At 44.4% G+C, this 21,668-nt stretch overlaps 1 protein-coding gene and 1 pseudogene across 4 annotated transcripts; one reads left to right on the top strand and one right to left on the bottom strand.

The window, feature by feature from the left end:
• The first annotated feature begins 2,029 nt into the window (after positions 1 to 2,029).
• On the top strand, positions 2,030 to 3,453 carry LOC149970379 (muscarinic acetylcholine receptor M3-like; annotated as a pseudogene).
• A 560-nt stretch (positions 3,454 to 4,013) lies between these two features.
• On the bottom strand, positions 4,014 to 17,117 carry LOC110510010 (zinc finger protein ubi-d4). Of its 4 annotated transcripts, none has more exons than XM_021591270.3 (12): positions 16,868 to 16,933; positions 12,638 to 12,798; positions 11,879 to 11,986; positions 11,557 to 11,738; positions 11,349 to 11,441; positions 11,048 to 11,132; positions 10,228 to 10,269; positions 8,842 to 8,979; positions 8,629 to 8,760; positions 8,284 to 8,396; positions 8,080 to 8,161; positions 4,014 to 7,649 (listed from the first exon to the last, which is right to left on the bottom strand). In XM_021591270.3, exons 1-12 carry the CDS (start codon positions 16,897 to 16,899, stop codon positions 7,567 to 7,569), a joined length of 1,251 nt encoding a protein of 416 aa, XP_021446945.1. In that variant the 5' UTR covers positions 16,900 to 16,933; the 3' UTR covers positions 4,014 to 7,566. The 4 variants fall into 4 exon arrangements, with proteins under 4 accessions (XP_021446945.1, XP_036823568.1, XP_036823569.1 ...); XM_036967674.2 differs by having other exon boundaries at positions 5,457 to 7,649; positions 12,638 to 12,866; positions 16,868 to 16,931; XM_036967673.2 differs by lacking the exon at positions 10,228 to 10,269.
• Between the last annotated feature and the right edge of the window lie 4,551 nt (positions 17,118 to 21,668).

Below are 21,668 nucleotides of genomic sequence, written 5' to 3'. Positions count from 1 at the left end.
ACAGCCCTTGCAGAGCAAGGGGAACAACTATTTCAAGGTCTCAGAGCGAGTGACGTCACCAATTGAAACGCTATTAGCGCGCACCACCGCTAACTAGCTAGTCATTTCACATCGGTTACATGGACCTATAGTTTAACCCAACTATACTAAATATAATAATATATTCTAGATATCGTGCTCTTATTTATCATCATGTGTGTGAGCCCAATCAAGATTTCCAGGGTGATTACTTTGCCATGCACTTTAATAAACGCTTTATTGACACCTGTAAACATTGAGAAGTTTTTATCTAAATGTGCTCATTTACTGGAGTACAGGAAGTAAGTTGAAGGAAATTATTTGTGAGGTGGTAGCTGGATGTCAGCTGCTTGAGTTTGCATAGCAGCCTGCCTGACACATTATGTAGGCTACACATGTTGTGGCAGGAACCTCTCGTTACATCAGTTTCTTCTGTACTCTTCATGTTTTATCTTCTAACACATGCCTCACCTTATCTTCTAAGAACACACCATGCCTCACCTTATCTTCTAAGAACACACCATGCCTCACCTTATCTTCTAAGAACACACCATGCCTCACCTTATCTTCTGAGAACACACCATGCCTCACCTTATCTTCTAAGAACACACCATGCCTCACCTTATCTTCTAAGAACACACCATGCCTCACCTTATCTTCTAAGAACACACCATGCCTCACCTTATCTTCTAAGAACACACCATGCCTCACCTTATCTTCTAAGAACACACCATGCCTCACCTTATCTTCTAAGAACACACCATGCCTCACCTTATCTTCTAAGAACACACCATGCCTCACCTTATCTTCTAAGAACACACCATGCCTCACCTTATCTTCTAAGAACACACCATGCCTCACCTTAGGACCAAGCCATTTGAGGAGCAATAATTATGCATAATAAATCTACACACACAAACAGCAAGGTTGACCAAAATAGACAGTGGTGGTAAAGTTTCTGTCATTGGATGCCCCGTGACTAGTAACTCCTTTTTTATACTGTACCTTTACGACTTCAACCACAAGGGATTGACCATCGCATGAACCTGTTGTCTTATTATGGGTATATGGACACCATCCAATACAAGTGTGTTGATGGCACAGGAGGATGGTGGCACCTTAATTGGGGAGGATGGGCTCATTGTAATGCCTGGAGCGAAATAAGTGGAAGTGTATCAAATACATTAAACAGATGGTTTCCATGTGTTTGATGCCATTTCATTTGCTCTGTTCCAGCGGTTATTATGAGCCGTCCTCCCCTCAGCAGCCTCCACTGGTTGATGCATAATATAAACACTTGTTTAAAGCAGTCGTAAATTGAATGAATTATTGTGGCAGTAATCGTGACCATAAATAAGTTCTTTACTAGGTTTATTTTTGCAGAAAGGGATACATTATTAGAGCATGTAATTGAGTGGTAGATTTCTCACTATCGAGTTTACCGTTCAGTATCAGTAGTCCTACAAGAACTACAACTAAGTTCATATCCCAAAGTATTCACAATTATCACAATTGCCATCATATACCAACACTGCTTATTTAAATTCTGTATGTAAACTAATTCCCCATCAGGAACATTATTGACTGACACATTTCTCTCCCTTTAAATCATATGCTCTTGTTAGCATACAGCAGTAAACTCATCAAACACTAACAGTTATGAAAAATAAATGTATCTTAGTAACACCATGTTACCTAGTCTGAGTCAACAAAGGCAGGACTTCATACATGGTGTGTAATGGTGTGTATATATTAATGAGTTTCACAGAACTGTCCTTGCTGGAGAAATGATCATGGGATTTACTACAATGACATTTCTCTAATTATACCAACCGAACAGTTTTAAAACAAATGATCTAAATTAATGAGAAAACATGTATAAAAGTCATGGTTGTTGGAAACGTGTTCCAGCTCATGGCTGATCACCTGTTCTCGTGTTCTGCAGTTGGCCCTGAGATGATAGCTTCAGGCCAGATGTCCTCATCAGCGATTCCCTGTCATGAAGAAGAATGACTTTTGCTCCACCACTTCACTCAGCATCGCTTTGTGAAGGATGAACCACTCCTGTGTCTCCCAGACTAGTGAGATCACCAATGTGACAGCAGATCCATCGGGGGGCCATGAGATATGAGAGGTGGTGGTGATCATACTCATCACAGGACCTCTCTCTTTGGTCACTATCATTGATCTCCTTCCAGGTCAACAGTGAACTACGCACCGTCAGCAACGATTTCCTGCTGAACCTGGGGATGGTTTCTATGAACCTCTATGCTGTTTACATCATCATGGGACACTGGGGCCTGGGCCTGTTACGTCTGGCTGGCTGTGGACCATGTGGCTCTGTCATGAACCCGCTGGTCATCAGATCTCTCAGCTACAGGGCCGGGCAGCCGGCCTGGGCAGCGTCCTTTATCCTGTGAGGGCCAGCCATCTTGTTCTGGCTCCAAATGGTGGGCAGGTCCTCGCAGGACAAGGGTGACTGCTCTATCCCGTTCCTGACCGAGTCTGCTCTCACATTCGGTATGGCCATCGATGCCTTCGAGCTTCCTGTCACCATGATGGGCATCCTGTACTGGAAGACCTACTGGGAGATTGAGAAGGAAGCCCAGGATCTGGAGGGGCTGCTGGGGTCTCGGAGCAGTGGAGGGGCCTCCCATGGATCTGAGGGAAGGACTGTTTACTCCAGCAGCACCATGAGCAGTGCGAGCAGGTCCAGAAAGGTGTCTGCTGGAAGGGAACAGAGCAGTGAGGGGTCTCAGGGCTGCTTCCCTGTGAGAGGAGCCTAAGCAGAGCAGGGAGAGGAGAATAGCAACACCAGGGGTAGCTAGAGGGAGGGTTGCAGAGACAGCACCTGTAATGTAGATTAGGAAGAACCTACTGTCTCTGTCTCCTCCTCAGAGGAAGAACCAGTTCAGAAGCAGCAGGGGGTAAGCGCTAATACAAGCCCTAAAACCATGATCCCACTAAGAGACGTCCAGAGCAGGGACACTGGAGGGACCCACAAACCCTTAACGTCTAGGGCAAGGGACAGTGCAGCTGGCCCACAGGGCAGGCAGTCCTCCCTGAGATGCTCCATATCTTCAGACTCCAGACACCGCAAGCAGACCAAAGCCAAGAGGAACATGACCATCTGGAAGAAGGCAGCTAGGACCCTGAGTGCTGTCCTTCTGGCCTTCATCCTGACCTGGACACCCTACAACACTATGGTGCTGGTGTCCATCTCCTACTGTGTGCCTGAGAAGCTGTGGCAGCTGGGCTATTGGTTCTGCTAAATCAACAGCACCATCTACCCAGTCTGCTACGCCCTCTGCAACGAGCTCTTCTATCACCTTCAAGACACTGCTGCTGTGCGGCCCAGGACAGAGGAACTGGGGAAGGGCTTATCACAGCAATCATGCCTCCTTCAGGACACACAAGATCAGCAGCACTGTCTGAACATTTTCAAAGCTAAACTTTACCTGCTGGCTTAGGAAGAGTCAGATCTGCCCTAGTAAAAGACACCATGCATGCAAGGCGTAGAATCGCTCTTTTGACTGTTTTTTTTATTTTTTATGAACTGACTTGGTAAATGTGATGTGCATTGACATCTAGAACAGGCAATGGCAGAAAACCTACATAGGGTACTGCCTAAAAGTAGTATCTCTCTTAAGAACATTACATTGCCTACATATGGTAATCATGTAGTTTGTTTTTGCCCTGGACTATCTTCAATCCATCCTACCCTCCCCCTCAGTTCCTCTCTATGGGTAAACTGGTCCGTCCACAGCCTGAGGAAATGGCTTGTGTTTATTAAACAGCAGGGTTATGAATTGGTCCATGTGCCTTAATGTTACATCTGATCACCAAGACCAGGCCTTGTACTTTGCAATATAAGGTACAGAATTCATTTCCAATGTTTTGGTTTCACAGACACAAAGATCCATCACTGATACAACAGTGCTTCAGTGATCCTGAAAGGCAACTGTGGTAATAGAGAAAATATGACATGGCACCAATTACAGACAGCGTCAAATCTTTTATTTTCCTGGAAAAATAGACAAAACCTTGTACCCTAAAGGAAACAGAGTTCCAATCCAAATAAAGTTCCAAAACTGTTTAACATCAACTGAGTAAATATCATTGACGATTTAAAAAAAATAATGTTTTAAATGAACCAAAATCGTAATATTCCAAATGGCAACTGCCTCTAAACAAACAGCTAAACAAATGAAATGAGACATACTTGTTTGATGCTTTAGTATTTGTTAGTTGGCTATTAATATAACATGATAGTATAGCTAAATGATATTACACAACTTCCTTACACCTTGATCAATCCAAATCTGAGTAGACCATGAGCACCCGTGTTTAGGGCACACATTATCATGCACTTGGTTAACTGTCTGTAGAGAGCGCAACGTCTACTGTTTCTCCTTTTGACCATGTCTGAGAATGAATCCAATGTTTAAAAAAATAAATACTTTTACTAGTTTGAGGTAAAGTAATTGTAGCTAATTGTAACCATAGCCAAACTGGTGGAGAGCATTGCACCCGGCTTTGGGGAAAAAGCAGAGAAAATCAAAGGGTAAATGGGTAAGAGAAAAGATTGAAGTGCTTTTGAACAGGGTATGGTAGTAGGTACCAGGATCAACGGTGTGAGTGTGTCAACTGCAACGCTGAGGTGTTTTTCACACTCAACAGTTTCCCACGTGTATCAAGAATGGTCCACCACCCAAAAAATATCCAGCCAACTTCACACAACTAATGGGAAGCAATGGAGTCAACATGGGCCAGCATTTCTGTGGAATGCTTTCGACACCTTGTAGAGTCCACGCCCCGACAAATCGAGGCTGTTCTGAGGGTGGAACTCAATATTAAGATGGTGTTCTTAATGTTTTGTACACTCAGTGTATTTACAGTGCATTCAGGAAGTATTCAGACCCCTTGACTTCATCCACATTTTGTTACGTTACAGCCTTATTCTAAAACGGATTAAATTGTTTTTACCCCTCTCATCAATCCACACACACAATACCCCATAATGACAAACGTATCTGAATACTTTCTGAATGCACTGTATAGTCCTATATATGAAAAAGTCAAATGTTGCCTCCAAGGACAACACTACAGTATAGCAAGTGCAGGTACACCAGTCTGCAGTTTGTGGTAACACACCACTTTCTGACTAGACCCTCTGATGGCTCCACATCATCCCCAAAACATTCTTCCATCTCCCCACAGTCCCAGTAGCTCTTGAATGGCTCCTTGCTGCCCTCCTCTGGCTATAAACGAAGGGAATCATAGAGCATGACAGTCTGAGATATGAGACAGTGGAGCAGGTTGGGATGAGACTTCAGAGCTGATATGGGCAGGTAAACAAAAAGTCCTGTGCTTGGTAGTTGTCTGTTTTTAAACGATCTCCCAACACATAACAACAAGGAGTCAAAAAGGGGTCCAGATTAGGACTGCTGCATATCAACGTTTATTGGTCGCATACAGTTTGGCAGATGTTATTTTTATTTTATTTTTATTTTACCTTTATTTAACCAGGCAAGTCAGTTAAGAACAAATTCTTATTTTCAATGACGGCCTGGGAACAGTGGGTTAAAACTGCCTGTTCAGGGGCAGAACGACAGATTTGTACCTTGTCAGCTCGGGGGTTTGAACTCACAACCTTCCGGTTACTAGTCCAACGCTCTAACCACTAGGCTACCCTGCCGCCCCCGGGTGCAGCAAAATGCTTACGTTACTAGCAGTAAAATTTCAAACTGCTCTCCAGGACCAGTGTTGTCTACCAATGGATTAGGTAACTATGTTTGGTAAAAGGCTGGCTGTGGACATAGGATACACTAAAATTCACTCAATCACCACACCAACCAGCATCCATTCTGACTCCCTTTCCACAACAGCAGCAAACACCCAATCTTTAATTCCTTAAACATTTTTTTAAAAAGAGTTACGCCAAAGTCCTCTTTCTGTCACCGAGATAGAGATTGATGTAATAGTAAGGCCCTCTTAACGCCCAATGCTTCCTAAATCAATATTGTCTCTACATCAGGTAGTCTGACTACCAGTCTTTTTAGCTAGCATTCCACTCCTTGCCAATCCAGTCTTTTTAGCTAGCATTCCACTCCTTGTCAATCCAGTCTTTTTAGCTAGCATTCCACTCCTTGTCAATCCAGTCTTTTTAGCTAGCATTCCACTCCTTGTCAATCCAGTCTTTTTAGCTAGCATTCCACTCCTTGTCAATCCAGTCTTTTTAGCTAGCATTCCACTCCTTGTCAATCCAGTCTTTTTAGCTAGCATTCCACTCCTTGTCAATCCAGTCTTTTTAGCTAGCATTCCACTCCTTGTCAATCCAGTCTTTTTAGCTAGCATTCCACTCCTTGTCAATACAGTCTTTTTAGCTAGCATTCCACTCCTTGCCAATCCAGTCTTTTTAGCTAGCATTCCACTCCTTGTCAATCCAGTCTTTTTAGCTAGCATTCCACTCCTTGCCAATCCAGTCTTTTTAGCTAGCATTCCACTCGTCAATCCAGTCTTTTTAGCTAGCATTCCACTCCTTGTCAATCCAGTCTTTTTAGCTAGCATTCCACTCCTTGTCAATCCAGTCTTTTTAGCTAGCATTCCACTCCTTGTCAATCCAGTCTTTTTAGCTAGCATTCCACTCCTTGTCAATCCAGTCTTTTTAGCTAGTATTCCACTCCTTGTCAATCCAGTCTTTTTAGCTAGCATTCCACTCCTTGTCAATCCAGTCTTTTTAGCTAGCATTCCACTCCTTGTCAATCCAGTCTTTGGCAAATGACATGAATGTCAAGGAGTGGAATGTAATGGCTGAACAGAGAGCAGCTTTTAAATAATTCCCACCTTTATATTCTATACAAACATATACATTTACAAAACCTTTCAACATGTTTTTATTATGAACAAGCATTGGCATGCTAATTGAATCAAACTATTTATCTCCTCTACATGCAAAACTGATATTTGTAAGGTGTTTCCCTTCCAAACCGAGACCTGTTTCAGCACGGGCTTTGTAAGGTGTTTCCCTTCCAAACCGAGACCTGTTTCAGCACGGGCTTTGTAAGGTGTTTCCCTTCCAAACCGAGACCTGTTTCAGCACAGGCTTGGTAAGGTGTTTCCCTTCCAAACCGAGACCTGTTTCAGCACGGGCTTGGTAAGGCGTTTCCCTTCCAAACCGAGACCTGTTTCAGCACGGGCTTTGTAAGGTGTTTCCCTTCCAAACCGAGACCTGTTTCAGCACGGGCTTTGTAAGGTGTTTCCCTTCCAAACCGAGACCTGTTTCAGCACGGGCTTGGTAAGGTGTTTCCCTTCCAAACCGTCTCGGTTTGCCTGTTTCGGCCCGCCTGTTTCAGCACGGGCTTGGTAAGGCGTTTCCCTTCCAACCCGAGGCCTTTTTCAGCAAGGGGCTGGTAAGGTATGCTTCCCCGAAAGGCCTGTTTTAGAAGGGGGGTTGGTGAGGTATGCTTCCCTTTTCACAAGACATCTGTCCCACCCACTCCTCTCTGCTGACCAGTGATGGAGAACCTGTGAGAGGATGGGGGTCCATCACAACGGAGGGGCATTAGGTGTCCGGTATATGGACGCCTTGTCTTTCAACAGGTCCAGACACAGATGGCAGCTCCAGCTCCCTGTTAAGAGGACACAAGGAAACAGAGTGGTGAGTGACTCACACAGACTTGCTATAAATATCCTGTCTTCCATGGACCCACATCTGGTCATTAGCCCAGTTGAAGTCACTGGATTTAAAGGTGCAGGCTATTTTGTGCTCTAATACCTTGCATTGACTAAGCATTTCAAGATTTCAAGGCTAGTTAACTGCTGAAAGCGGTGATTCATCAGTAAAACACCCGGCCGTGCTATCGTTGTCTGGCTACGCCGCCTGAGAGCTCGACTTGGACATTCTGCTCTGCCAAATCTACTCAGATAAATCTGTCTCCCTACGGAGATAAAACCACAACAGTCATCATCAAAAACTTTGACTCAAATATCCCCTATTAGACAGGCAAGTGGTCCCCAGTGGTACATCATGAACAGATAGATCCATTATCTTGCTCTCACCTTCTGGAGGTTCAGCCATAGGGGGGCTGAGACAGTACATGTGATAGCCTCTATCGCAGTCATCACAGAAGAGAAGCTGGTCCTGGACAAAAGACAACAGGCTCATTATACAACGCAGTTTATCAGCGCACCACTTCATTTTAAATATACAGTGCACTTCATTTATCCTACAGTAATAAGTACGAAGCCTGCAGGTCAACTCACGTCGTTCTCTGAGGTGCCACAGATGTTGCAGCACTTGCACTCGATGCACTGCCAGCGGTAGGTCTTCACTGCAGCCATCATCACAGGGGTGAACTGCAGGCAGGACGGGTGGCCTGGGTTGGACACAGAGAATGGGTGAACAAACTGTCAGCCTCCATCATACTACTACTGGTCTTTGTAACTACGCCATCATGCGTCTGACTCGGAACACACTCAATAACATCCTAAAGTAAATACCACTCACACATGCATTAATTTGCATACTCATACAAATATACACCAATGGTCTGAAAGGCCTAGGTTAGCCTTGTCTCTCAGGGTAAAGGCCAGGGTTGGAAGGGTTACCTGAACGTCCACAGTCTGAGCAGGACTGCAGCCCCTCTGACTGGCCCGTCTTCTGGTTGAGGGCTGAGTCCCCGAGGCAGAAGTCACAGTAGTTATTGGGTATCGCCAAACCGTCTGGACCTTTCTTGGGTGCTGTAAGGGAGAAACACAGAATGAAATGATAAGTATGGGTCTGCATTCAAAGGTTTCAAATGCATTCAAATGGTGACTTACTCTTGGGCTCCTCAGGCTGGGGCGGGGTGGGGGTGTGGACCTCAGGCTCCTCCTTGTCCCCTCCCTCCTCCTCAGCCAGGTGGGAGTGGGCGTAGTGGTAGCTCAGACCCGGACGGTTCTTGTAACGCTTCCCACAGACTGCCAGAGAAACCCCCAAACACAACACGTGTTAAAACGAAACATACTTAAACCATTAAGTAGCCTTCATACTAGAACAGAGTACATTTTTCTCCACTGAAAGATATCGCCTCGATCTGATCTTTATTTACTGATGAGGAAAATCATATTGATGTATTAGTGTCCACGTGTCTGGTCTAGAGCAATGGTATGGTATGCTCACCCAGACATCCATCCACTCACTCAATCACCCTCTCTTATTTCATCACACAATCCCATCATATTTCTTCATCTGATACCTAGAAGAGATTACTGACTGGGTCAGCTCCCAGCCCCCATCTCCCATTACACCCCTCCAGTTCCAACCCTAACCCTAGCATTGTTGGGAAGGAACCGTAAGTCAGAATTTGACTGTTAGTCTGCACTGGTTGTTTACAAAGCATGTGACAAGTAACATTTCATTTGAACCTTAGGCCGCCTGTCTCGATGTGAGTCAGACCGCCAGTTCCAGGCCATTGTGCAACACGGTCCATGGTGCAGAACCCAGGTTAGGCATTCCTCAACAATCTCTCCCCCCATGCGCACTCACATCAGGATCCACACAGCCAGCACAGACATCAAGCTGGTTCAACACAAAAGCAGAGGCACTATTTCAGTCTAAAGAAACAGGTGAGGAGGACAAGACATTAAGAAAAAAAGAAATGTAGCAAAGAAATGCAAATTAGACATATTCAGTTAAGAGATTATGACATGAAAGAAAACACAGACTACATTTGATTGGCTGTAGTGTGTGCAATACGATAATGCGATATATGCCATTTAGCAGACACTTTAACCAAAGCAACACAGTCATGCGTTCATACATTTTACATATGGTTGGTCCCGGGAATCAAACCCACTACCCTGGCGTTACAAGCGCCATGCTCTACCACCTGAGCTACAAAGGACCACGATGTGATGCAATAATATCATGTGTGAAATACATATTTAACATTTTACATTTAAGTCATTTAGCAGATGCTCTTATCATACATTATCATACATCTCCACACTACACATTCACAATCCACCGTCAAGCATTTCAAGTTACTTATACTCTGAGTCAATTGAATTATACCTTGAAAATGAGACCTTAATCAGTGGACGAGGGGGAGGCAGCAACACTAACCTCAAAGCATTCTACATGTTAGCTAACACACACCGAGAGAAAGACAAACAGGCAGTAAGCAGACTGGACTGGAGGCAGAGGAAAAAGAAGGAGAAATATACCTCGTCCAGAAGGTTGTGAAATATGCTTTTGTCTGAAAGTGTCTGAAAGAGAGGAGAGAAAAGAGAGAAAAGGAAAGACTCAGAAGTACGCTCACAGACTGACAGCATAGAGAGAGAGACTCAGAAGTACGCTCACAGACTGACAGCATAGAGAGAGAGACTCAGAAGTACGCTCACAGACTGACAGCATAGAGAGAGAGACTCAGAAGTACGCTCACAGACTGACGGCATAGAGAGAGAGACTCAGAAGTACGCTCACAGACTGACAATCAGAAAGACATCAACATCACCCCAAGTTTAATCTGCAAGGGAAGACAATTTCAGGAGTGAAAAACAACCGACTGTCCGCTTCCCAACAAGAGAGTTCCTAGGGAGTAAAGAGAGTAGGCGCTCCTCCAAAGCCATCTGCACTCCCACTGTTCTCCTCCAAAGCCATCTGCACTCCCACTGTTCTCCTCCAAAGCCATCTGCACTCCCACTGTTCTCCTCCAAGGCCATCTGCACTCCCACTGTTCTCCTCCAAAGCCACCTGCACTCCCACTGTTCTCCTCCAAAGCCATCTGCACTCCCACTGTTCTCCTCTAAGGCCATCTGCACTCCCACTGTTATCCTCCAAGGCCCCCTGCACTCCCACTGTTCTCCTCCAAAGCCACCTGCACTCCCACTGTTCTCCTCCAAGGCCCCCTGCACTCCCACTGTTCTCCTCCAAAGCCCCCTGCACTCCCACTGTTCTCCTCCAAAGCCACCTGCACTCCCACTGTTCTCCTCCAAAGCCACCTGCACTCCCACTGTTCTCCTCCAAGGCCCTGCTGGGACTCACTGTCACAGGAGTAAGGCTTGTCCTTGTCCTCCAGTGCAGCCGCCGCAGCCTCCAGCTTCTTCTTGGCACTGCTCACACCACGACCCTAAGGACAAACACACCATCATATTCAAAATCATAGGTACAGACATGGTGCCAGGGGACACAGCCACCATTTCAGATCACATGCCTGTAACATTGAGTAAAGTGAGTCTCTAACTGTAAGTGGCTCTGGATAAGAGCGTCTGCTAATTGACTATGCTAAATGTAATGCAAAATGTAACATTAACAACAATTATTGGTTTAAAATAGCTTCACTCACCTTTCCCTTTCCTTTGCCTCTTCTTTTGGGGGTGTCCTCCTCATAGTCCTCATCCTCCAAGTCATCCAGGAAGTCATCTGGCTCCAGGACTCTCTGTATAGACAGAAGAATGCATGTTGCTGTAGTATCTAATGTCATTGGAGGAGTAACAAACTGTAAACCATGCTATGTATCACACGATCCCTCCAACCAGAGCATGCTACGGTACCTTTCTGACGCGTGCTGCAGGGGTGACTCCCCCACAAGTGTAGTCTGCCAGACGGGACTCCTCTTCTGGCCCATGGAACTCCGGAGGACCCCGTTTGTCCAGGGGTTCCCCCTTCAGCAGGGCTTCCAGACTGCTGCCATCAGATGATGACAGGGCATCCTTCTTAAAACCCAAGTCCAGTTCTACAGACAGGGAGAACCACAAACAACCTTTACAAAGGAGTGAAGAACCAACAGAGAACTCTGGCACAGAGGGGCACACAAACACGTCAACACAGTTATAGTGTTATTAAGCTGACCAGTATCCCATGATTAGGACGTACCTGACTTTAGAGGGGGGAAGACCAGCCGGGGATCCTCTGGGGGGAAGGCTCGTCGTTTCTTCCTCCACCTGCGGGATGGGTAGGTGTACAGCTGTCCTGGGGCCACTCCTGAGAGAGGACAGAAGATGCACACTAATGTACCTAGACATATATGATGACCTATAAAACAGACATTAACTTTCACTTTATGGCCTCCCGAGTGGCGCAGCAGCCTAAGGCACGCTTGAGGCGTCACTACAGATCCGGGTTCGATCCCGGGCTGTGTTGCAGCCGGCCGCGACCGGGAGACCTATGAGCCGACTCACACAATTGGCCGAGCGTCGTCCGGGTTAAGGGAGGGTTTGGCTGGCTGGGATGTTCTTGTCCCATTGTGCTCAAGCGACTCCTTGTGGCTAGAGCTGTATGGTGTTTCCTCCGACACATTGGTGTGGTTGGAAACATAGGTGAACACAATTTCTACCGAGTGCTTGAACTATAGTGATCTCTTTTGTTTTCGTTTCCAGATCATGAGAAGATGATGAATGTTTAACAACTCCGGTCCTCCAGTACCCCCAACAGTAGACGTTTCCGTTGTGGCCTAGACAAGCACACTTGATTCTAGTAATCATCAAGCCCCTGGCAGGTTGAATGAGGTGTGTCCAGGGCTATAACATAAATGTGTACTGGAAAAACTCATATAGCCTACTACTCCAGGCTGTGAACTCAGTAGTTGAAATACTGTATGTGACTTCAATTTGTGTAGATGTGTAATGTATTTACCTGGTCCCCTGTGTCTCTTCTCCATCCAAATGTAACAGTTGCTCTGCGCCACTCCAGTCTGAGAGTCCAGGAAGGGCATTCGGACACTCCTCTCGGCACATAGCCGGGCGTTGTAGTTATGGCACTGCTCCATGGCATCTCTGTAGCACTGCTCTCCCAGCCTTCACCCACACACCGAGAGGAACAGCCAGGGACAAGTTAGCACCAGGAAACACACTGCCTGTGTATACTGTTAGAAGAATGATACATTACTGTGGACCCCAGGAAGAGTAACTGCTGCTTCTGCAAAAGGATCTAAACAAATAAACCTTCATGCATCAGTTCAACAACTGACAGTACCTGTATTGCATCTCTACCATAAAGAGGTTGGTATGGTATGTGTCCTACGACCTCTAAAACAAATCATGTCTAAATTCTACTGCTCTAGCGTGTTGTAAAAGAGGCTTAAAATTGTTCAAACTTCAAAGCCTTTATCTATCACAGCCACAGCTAAAAACCTTTTGGTCCTGTTTAAGCTGGCACCTCGGGGAGGCAGGCAAGCAGACTACATCATTGTGTCCCTGAACTCAGTCACTGTTGAGAATGTCAGCAGTTGCTCTTTTGTTGGCTTGGCAACAGCGGTCTGCCTGGTTGGGAGCAGCAGCCTCTGCTGGCTCAGCTTTTCAACACGAAACAGCTTGAGTGAAACCTATTTTTTACTTACATAAATCTGTCTTCAAAGCTTCGTAGCACTAAGACAATCTTAAATCCATTTTAGGCAAAGGGATACAGAAGCTTTCGGGAAAGTGGGTATGGAAAGAGGTCTATGAGAGACAACAGGGGCGTATTACTTGTATTATTTGGGGAAGTAGGTAGCCTAGTGGTTAGAGCATTGGGCCAGTAACTGAAAGGCTGCTGGCCCAAATCCCAGAGCTGACAAGATAAAAAATATGTTGTTCTGCCGGTGAACAAGGCAGTTAACCCACTAGGCCATCATTGTAAATAAGAATTTGTTAACTGACTTGCCTAGTTATAAAGTTTTTTACATTTTTATTTCACCTTTATTTAACCAGGTAGGCTAGTTGAGAACAAGTTCTCATTTGCAACTGCGACCTGGCCAAGATAAAGCATAGCAGTATGAGCAGACAACACAGAGTTACACATGGAGTAAACAATTAACAAGTCAATAACACAGTAGAAAACAAAGGGGGAGTCTATATACAATGTGTGCAAAAGGCATGAGGTAGGCGAATAATTACAATTTTGCAGATTAACACTGGAGTGATAAATGATCAGATGGTCATGTACAGGTAGAGATATTGGTGTGCAAAAGAGCAGAAAAGTAAATAAATAAAAACAGTATGGGGATGAGGTAGGTGAAAATGGGTGGGCTATTTACCAATAGACTATGTACAGCTGCAGCGATCGGTTAGCTGCTCAGATAGCTGATGTTTGAAGTTGGTGAGGGAGATAAAAGTCTCCAACTTCAGCGATTTTTGCAATTCGTTCCAGTCACAGGCAGCAGAGTACTGGAACGAAAGGCGGCCAAATGAGGTGTTGGCTTTAGGGATGATCAGTGAGATACACCTGCTGGAGCGCGTGCTACGGATGGGTGTTGCCATCGTGACCAGTGAGCTGAGATAAGGCGGAGCTTTACCTAGCATGGACTTGTAGATGACCTGGAGCCAGTGGGTCTGGCGACGAATATGTAGCGAGGGCCAGCCGACGAGGGCCAGTGACAAAACGGATGGCACTGTGATAGACTGCATCCAGTTTGCTGAGTAGAGTGTTAGAAGCCATTTTGTAGATGACATCGCCGAAGTCGAGGATCGGTAGGATAGTCAGTTTTACTAGGGTAAGCTTGGCGGCGTGCTTGAAGGAGGCTTTGTTGCGGAATAGAAAGCCGACTCTTGACTTGATTTTCGATTGGAGATGTTTGATATGAGTCTGGAAGGAGAGTTTGCAGTCTAGCCAGACACCTAGGTACTTATAGATGTCCACATATTCTAGGTCGGAACCATCCAGGGTGGTGATGCTAGGCGGGCATGCGGGTGCAGGCAGCGATCGGTTGAAAAGCATGCATTTGGTTTTACTAGCGTTTAAGAGCAGTCGGAGGCCACGGAAGGAGTGTTGTATGGCATTGAAGCTTGTTTGGAGGTTAGATAGCACAGTGTCCAATGACGGGCCGAAAGTATATAGAATGGTGTCGTCTGCGTAGAGGTGGATCAGGGAATCGCCCGCAGCAAGAGCAACATCATTGATGTATACAGAGAAAAGAGTCGGCCCGAGAATTGAACCCTGTGGCACCCCCATAGAGACTGCCAGAGGACCGGACAGCATGCCCTCCGATTTGACACACTGAACTGTGTCTGCAAAGTAATTGGTGAACCAGGCAAGGCAGTCATCCGAAAAACCGAGGCTACTGAGTCTGCCGATAAGAATATGGTGATTGACAGAGTCGAAAGCCTTGGCAAGGTCGATGAAGACGGCTGCACAGTACTGTCTTTTATCGATGGCGGTTATGATATCGTTTAGTACCTTGAGTGTGGCTGAGGTGCACCCGTGACCGGCTCGGAAACCAGATTGCACAGCGGAGAAGGTAGTGGGATTCGAGATGGTCAGTGACCTGTTTGTTGACTTGGCTTTCGAAGACCTTAGATAGGCAGGGCAGGATGGATATAGGTCTGTAACAGTTTGGGTCCAGGGTGTCTCCCCCTTTGAAGAGGGGGATGACTGCGGCAGCTTTCCAATCCTTGGGGATCTCAGACAATATGAAAGAGAGGTTGAACAGGCCGGTAATAGGGGTTGCGACAATGGTGGCGGATAGTTTCAGAAATAGAGGGTCCAGATTGTCAAGCCCAGCTGATTTGTACGGGTCCAGGTTTTGCAGCTCTTTCAGAACATCTGCTATCTGGATTTGGGTAAAGGAGAACCTGGAGAGGCTTGGGCGAGGAGCAGCGGGGGGGGCGGGGCTGTTGGCCGAGGTTGAAGTAGCCAGGCGGAAGGCATGGCCAGCCGTTGAGAAATGCTTATTGAAGTTTTCGATAATCATGGATTTATCGGTGGTGACCGTGTTACCTAGCCTCAGTGCAGTGGGCAGCTGGGAGGAGGTGCTCTTGTTCTCCATTGACTTCACAGTGTCCCAGAACTTTTTGGAGTTGGAGCTACAGGATGCAAACTTCTGCCTGAAGAAGCTGGCCTTAGCTTTCCTGACTGCGTGTATTGGTTCCGGACTTCCCTGAACAGTTGCATATCACGGGGACTATTCGATGCTATTGCAGTCCGCCACAGGATGTTTTTTATATAAAGGTTAAATAAAAAATTACACAGGTTCTGTTGCAAAATGGTTTACGCCTAACAAAAACATTTTGCAACGAAAACGAGATTTCTATTGGACAAATTCTGGTAGGTTTGCTTCCATTTGGTTCTTAAACTGTAAATGGTTTCCGTGATGAACACACAGCAGTTCACGAGTTTGAAACATTTGTTGCATTGCATGCCATGGTCATTTTCTTTTTTTATTGGTAGAATTTGTCTTGAAGAACATCTGATTCATATTACTCTAATCTTTTGGCAAAAGCTAGTTTTAACAATGCCTCAAGGACGTTCGTCATAGTGACTAATGCATTGTGGTGACATGGATTTTCTGTTGGGAAGCTAAACAACAAAACATGCATTCCATTTCCACATGAAAGCATCCCAGGACCACGAATGCAGACAGTGTCAGCAGATATATTCATAATACTGATTGAACACCAGGATTTGAACAAATTTCTAGCTTGAAGGACTACATTGTAAAACAACAACATTAGCTATACGCACTGCAGTTAACTGAACTTAATAACCAAGTTGCCAGCTAACATGCTAATGATTGTAAACTAACATGTCACCATCCCATCTCTCTCACCGTGGGTGTTTTCAAACTGGCGTGGAATTAGGATTATGGATGGAGTTGCGGATATGCAGTTCTTCGTGTACATTTGCTAACTAGTGCCCAACGTTTGATTATATAATGATGACACTTGGTTAATTTCAAAGTGTCCATTATACAAAAACACTTGACAGAGCAGGTCCGTTTAGCTATGAGTACTGACACAGTTTGAAAACTGAGTTATTCGGTTCTTTTACCGAACATCTTAAGACAATTTACTATACCATTTACATGTTTCTGTTACCACCGACCTTTACATTTAAACGTAAAACACATGTGCATACTTTAACTAGCTAGGGGGAAAGAACATAGCTACTTACAGTTTTACAACATTTTCAACAACAGCCGCCATCTTGGTTCGCTTTGCCGTGAAAGGTTGTGCATGCGCAATACATTTTTTTTCAGTTTGTAAAGAAGACCAAGGTTATAGTGTTGCAATTATGTATCAAATAGAGTTTACAAAAAAAGTTAACCACTCATAGTTTAGGGCAGAGTACATTAGCCAGCTATGCAATTTCAGTAAATATGATTAAATCATGTCTTTCATTATTTTATTGGAAAATATGACGCGTATGACGTACATGTCATTTAGACTTCAGTGTTGCTATTAAAACGGATTAAATGTACTACTTTTAGTGATACACAAAAATGTCCAGCAGATGGCGATGTAAGCACATGGAAGGAAGGAATCATTCTGGGCATGGACTTCAAGGAGCTTTTCTGACATGTAAACTGTCCAACTCTCTGAATGCTATCCACTTTCAGCCTGTCAGTGGCCCAATATTACTTATTACACCCAAGCAGAGGTCCAAACTCAGACCAGGGAGAAAGAGGCTGGCATTGGTCACTCTGCTCTAGGCAGGCCTTTCCATTAAAACTATGCCCTCTTACATCTGTGCATGCCATGCTTTTAGACCTAGACACACAGCTGGTGTTCCCAGCCAATGAGGGAGACAGTGAAGCACAACACACTTGTTTGATTGTGAAACTCACAAGGGGTCTCCTTCGAATGTCATTAGTGTTTTAGATTAGGAGTTAAATAATTTATCCAGGCCAGCGGGGACACGTTCCACTTACAGCATGAGGTTTTGAGCATGATTAAATAAGAGAGGAATAGACTGGGTGGTCCCATAATCAACACAAATAAATTCTGGAGGTCACCTAGGAAATCTTCAACCAGTGTTTGCCCAGTGGGATCTTCCTATCTCTGAAGTTCCTTGAAGACTCTAAAGCTCAAAGAGGCAGAACAAAATCTCAACAGCAAATCAAATTGAAAACACAGTTGAAACAGAAAGAAGTGATATTTTTAACTTGTTTGCTTCAACTATTTGCTCTGATCAGAGATACACCAATTAAGAGAAAAAAGGTTAAAAATATATATTTGTTCTCTCCCTCTGCACGGCCTTTTCACTCGCCTGTCTACCTCCCTTCTGAGATCCTCCCCCTGCAGGGCCCCTCTCAGTGGTGTTTCCAGACCGCCCCTGCTCTCAGGGTCACTGGCTGTGTGTGTCGAGGGCCCTGTGTTAACAAAGCAAGTTGGAGCCATTCCCAGGGCTATTCAAAAACTGGAGGGACCATAGCAAACAAGAGAACGTGGGCGCGGGCACGCGCACACACACACATAGAAAAACTAAACAAGGATGTCTTTCTTCTTCTATCCATAACATTGCATTTATTCATAATCATTTACAGCTTGTAATTGTGTGATGCAAGTAAACACTTTGTCCAAACATGTAAAATATGCCAATTGATAGCAGCACGATAAGAGTCATTATCATACATAAAGATCAGCAAAGGTTATGATGTAATAGAGATATCTACAAAACCTTGAAGTTTGGTAAATATTAAACTGACTATTTATTTGGACAGTGAAGCTCAAGTCTTTAATTTGGCTCTATACTCAAGCATTTTGGATTTGAGAGCAAATGTTTCGAATGAGGCGACAGTACAGAATTGCACCTTTTTATTTTAAGGTATTTTCATTCATATCGGTTTTACCGTTTAGAAATGAAAAGTACTTTCTGCATCTAGTCCCCTCATTTGAAGGTGTCATAAGTACACTGAACAAAAATATAAACTCAACATGCAAAGTGTTGGTCCCATGTTTCATCAGCTGAAATAAAAGATCCCAGAAATGTTCCATATGCACAAAAAGCTTATTTCATTCAGATTTTATACACAAATGTGTTTACATCCCTGTTAGTGAACATTTCTCCTTTGCCAAGATAATCCATCCACCTGACAGGTGTGGCATTTCAAGAAGCTGATTAAACAGCATAATCATTACACAAGTGCACCTTGTGCTGGGAAGATAATAATGGAGCCGGAGGAGATGGCTGCCGTTTTACAGGCTCCTAACCAATTGTGCTATTGTGTGTGTTATTTTGCATTATTTGTAACTTATTTTGTACATAATTTTTCTGCCACTGTCTAGTACGACAGAAAATAGCATCTGGATATCAGGTCAGTGATTACTCACCTCGTACTGGATGAAGATTTTTTTCTTTAACAAGTCGGACGTGAAGAATTTACTTCAGACACCGGACATGGCCCAAATCCCTGTAATTCGCATGAAGAAGAGACGGAGATATAGCGGTCGTAGGTCTGGAGAATCCGACGGTGAGTGGGTAACATGCCTCTACCATCAGTCCTATTAGCCAACATGCAATCACTGGATAATAAACTGAATGAGCTCCGATAAAGACTATCCTACCAACGGGACATTAAAAACTCTAATATCTTATGTTTCATCGAGTCGTGGCTGAAAAACAACATGGATAACATTCAGCTGGCTGGGTTTTTCGTACATCTGCAAGATAGAACAGTATCTTCCTGTAAGATAAGTTTGCACAGACCACCCCAGCGGTCTGTGTCTATTTGTCAATAACACCTGGTGCATGAAATCTAATATTAAGGAAGTCTTGAGGTTTTGCTCACCTGAGGTAGAGTATCTCATGATAAGCTGTAGACCACACAATTTACAAAGAGAGTTTTCATTTATATTTTTCGTAGCTGTCTATTTATCACCACAAACCGATGGTGGCACTAAGACTGCACTCAACGAGCTGTATAAGGCATTAAGCAAACAAGAAAATGCTCATCCAGAGACGGCGCTTTAATGCAGGGAAACCTAAATCTGTTTAAGCATGTTACATGTGCAACCAGAGGGGGGAAAAAAATACTCTAGACCACCTTTACTCCACACACAGAGACGCATACAAAGCTCTCCCTCGTCCTCCATTTGGCAAATCTGACCATAACTCTATCCTCCTGATTCCTGCTTACAAGTAAAAACTAAAGCAGGAAGTACCAATGACTTGCTCAATACGGAAGTGGTCAAATGACGCAGATGCTAAGCTACAGGACTCTTTTGCTACTGTATCACAGACTGCAGCATGTTCCGGGATTCTTCTGATGGCATTGAGGAGTACATCAGTCACTGGCTTCATCAATAAGTACATCGATGACGTCGTCCCCACCGTGACCGTACATACATACCCCAACCAGAAGCCATGGCTAAGCTGCCACTTTCAAGGAGCGGGACTCTAACCCTTATAAGAATCCCGCTATGCCATCCGAAGAACCATCAACAGGCAAAGCGTAAATACAGGACAGATTGAATCCCACTGGCAAGATATGCAAACTTAGGGATGACATTCCAGCAACAAACGCTGACACTACACATCCAATTATACCAGACCAAATTATGATAGACAAGAATTGTACATTTGAATTCCGTAAAGTCAGTGTGGAAGAGGTGAAACAATTATTGTTGTCTATCAACAATGACAAGCTACCAGGGTCTAACAATCTAGATGGAAAATTACTGTGGGATAATAACAGACGATATTGCCACTCCTATTTTCCACGTCTTTAATTTAAGCCTACTAGAGAGTGTGCCCTCAGGCTTGGAGGGAAGCTACTCAAGAATAGCAAAGCCCCCTTTACTGGTTCAAATAGCCAACCAATCAGCCTGTTACCAACCCTTAGTAAACTTCTGGAAAAAATGTGTGATTGACCAGATACAATGCTATTTTAGAGTAAACAAATTGACAACAGAATTTCAGCATGCTTATAGGGAATGACACTCAACAAGCACAGCACTTACAACAAATGACTGATGATTGGCTGAGAGAAATTGATGATAAAATGATTGTGGGGGCTGTCTTGTTAGACTTCAGTGCAGCTTTTGACATTATTGAGCATAGTCTGCTGCTGCTGTAAAAACATATGTGTTATGGCTTTACACCCCCTGCTATAATGTGGATAAAGAGTTACTTGTCTAACAGAACACAAAGGGTGTTCTTTAATGGAAGCCTATCAAATATAATCCAGTTAGAATCAGAAATTCCCCAGGGTAGCTGTTTAGGCCACTTGTTTTTTTCAATTTTTACTAACGACATGCCACTGACTTTGAGTAAAGCCAGAGTTTCTATGTATGCGGATGACTCAACACGTCAACTACTACAGCGACTGAAATGACTGCAACACTCAACAAAGAGCTGCAGTGAGTTTCAGAGTGGGTGTCAAGGAATAAGTTAGCCCTAAATATTTCTTAAACTTAAAGCATTGTTTTTGGAACAAAACACTCACATAACTCTAAACCTCAACTAAATATTGTAATAAATAATGTGGAAATTGAGCAAGTTGAGATGACTAAACTGCTTGGAGTAACCCTAGATTGTAAACTGTCATGGTCAAAACATATTGATGCACGAGTAGATAAGATGGGGATTTATGGATAAATGGATTTAGTACTGTGGTAGTGGTGGAGTAGGGGCCTGAGGACACACAGTGTATGTATTGTGAAATCGTTCAATGTATTGTAATGTTTTAAAATTGTATAAACTGCCTTAATTTTGCTGGACCCCAGGAAGAGTAGCTGCTGCTTTGGCAGGAACTAATGGGGATCCATAATAAACCCCAGGAAGAGTAGCTGCTGCTTTGGCAGCAGCTAATGGGGATCCATAATAAATACAAATACTGCACCTTCTCCGATGCTCGTCGGATGTGGCAGGGGTTGCAATCTATTACGAACTACAAAGGGAAGCAGAGCCGTTAGTTGCCCAGTGACACAAGCCTACAAGATGAGCTAAATTACTCCTATGTGCGCTTTGAGGC

The sequence above is a fragment of the Oncorhynchus mykiss genome, chromosome 29, assembly GCF_057628025.1.
Source record: "Oncorhynchus mykiss isolate SJ-2025 chromosome 29, ASM5762802v1, whole genome shotgun sequence".
In the NCBI taxonomy this organism is placed as follows: Eukaryota; Metazoa; Chordata; class Actinopteri; order Salmoniformes; family Salmonidae; genus Oncorhynchus; species Oncorhynchus mykiss.
The sequence above is the reverse complement of the archived record's forward strand: the minus strand, read 5'-3'. Positions and strand labels throughout refer to the sequence as shown.

Bases quoted from the DNA above. Each gene is read 5' to 3' on its own strand.
- LOC110510010 (XM_021591270.3), bottom strand. From the start codon at position 16,899: ATGGCGGCTGTTGTTGAAAATGTTGTAAAACT. The intron at 8,397-8,628 runs GTAACCCTTCCA...TGTCCAACCCAG, and splicing joins CTCAGACTGTGGACGTTCAG to GCCACCCGTCCTGCCTGCAG. The intron at 7,650-8,079 runs GTGAGAGCAAGA...TCCTCTTAACAG, and splicing joins TATGGCTGAACCTCCAGAAG to GGAGCTGGAGCTGCCATCTG.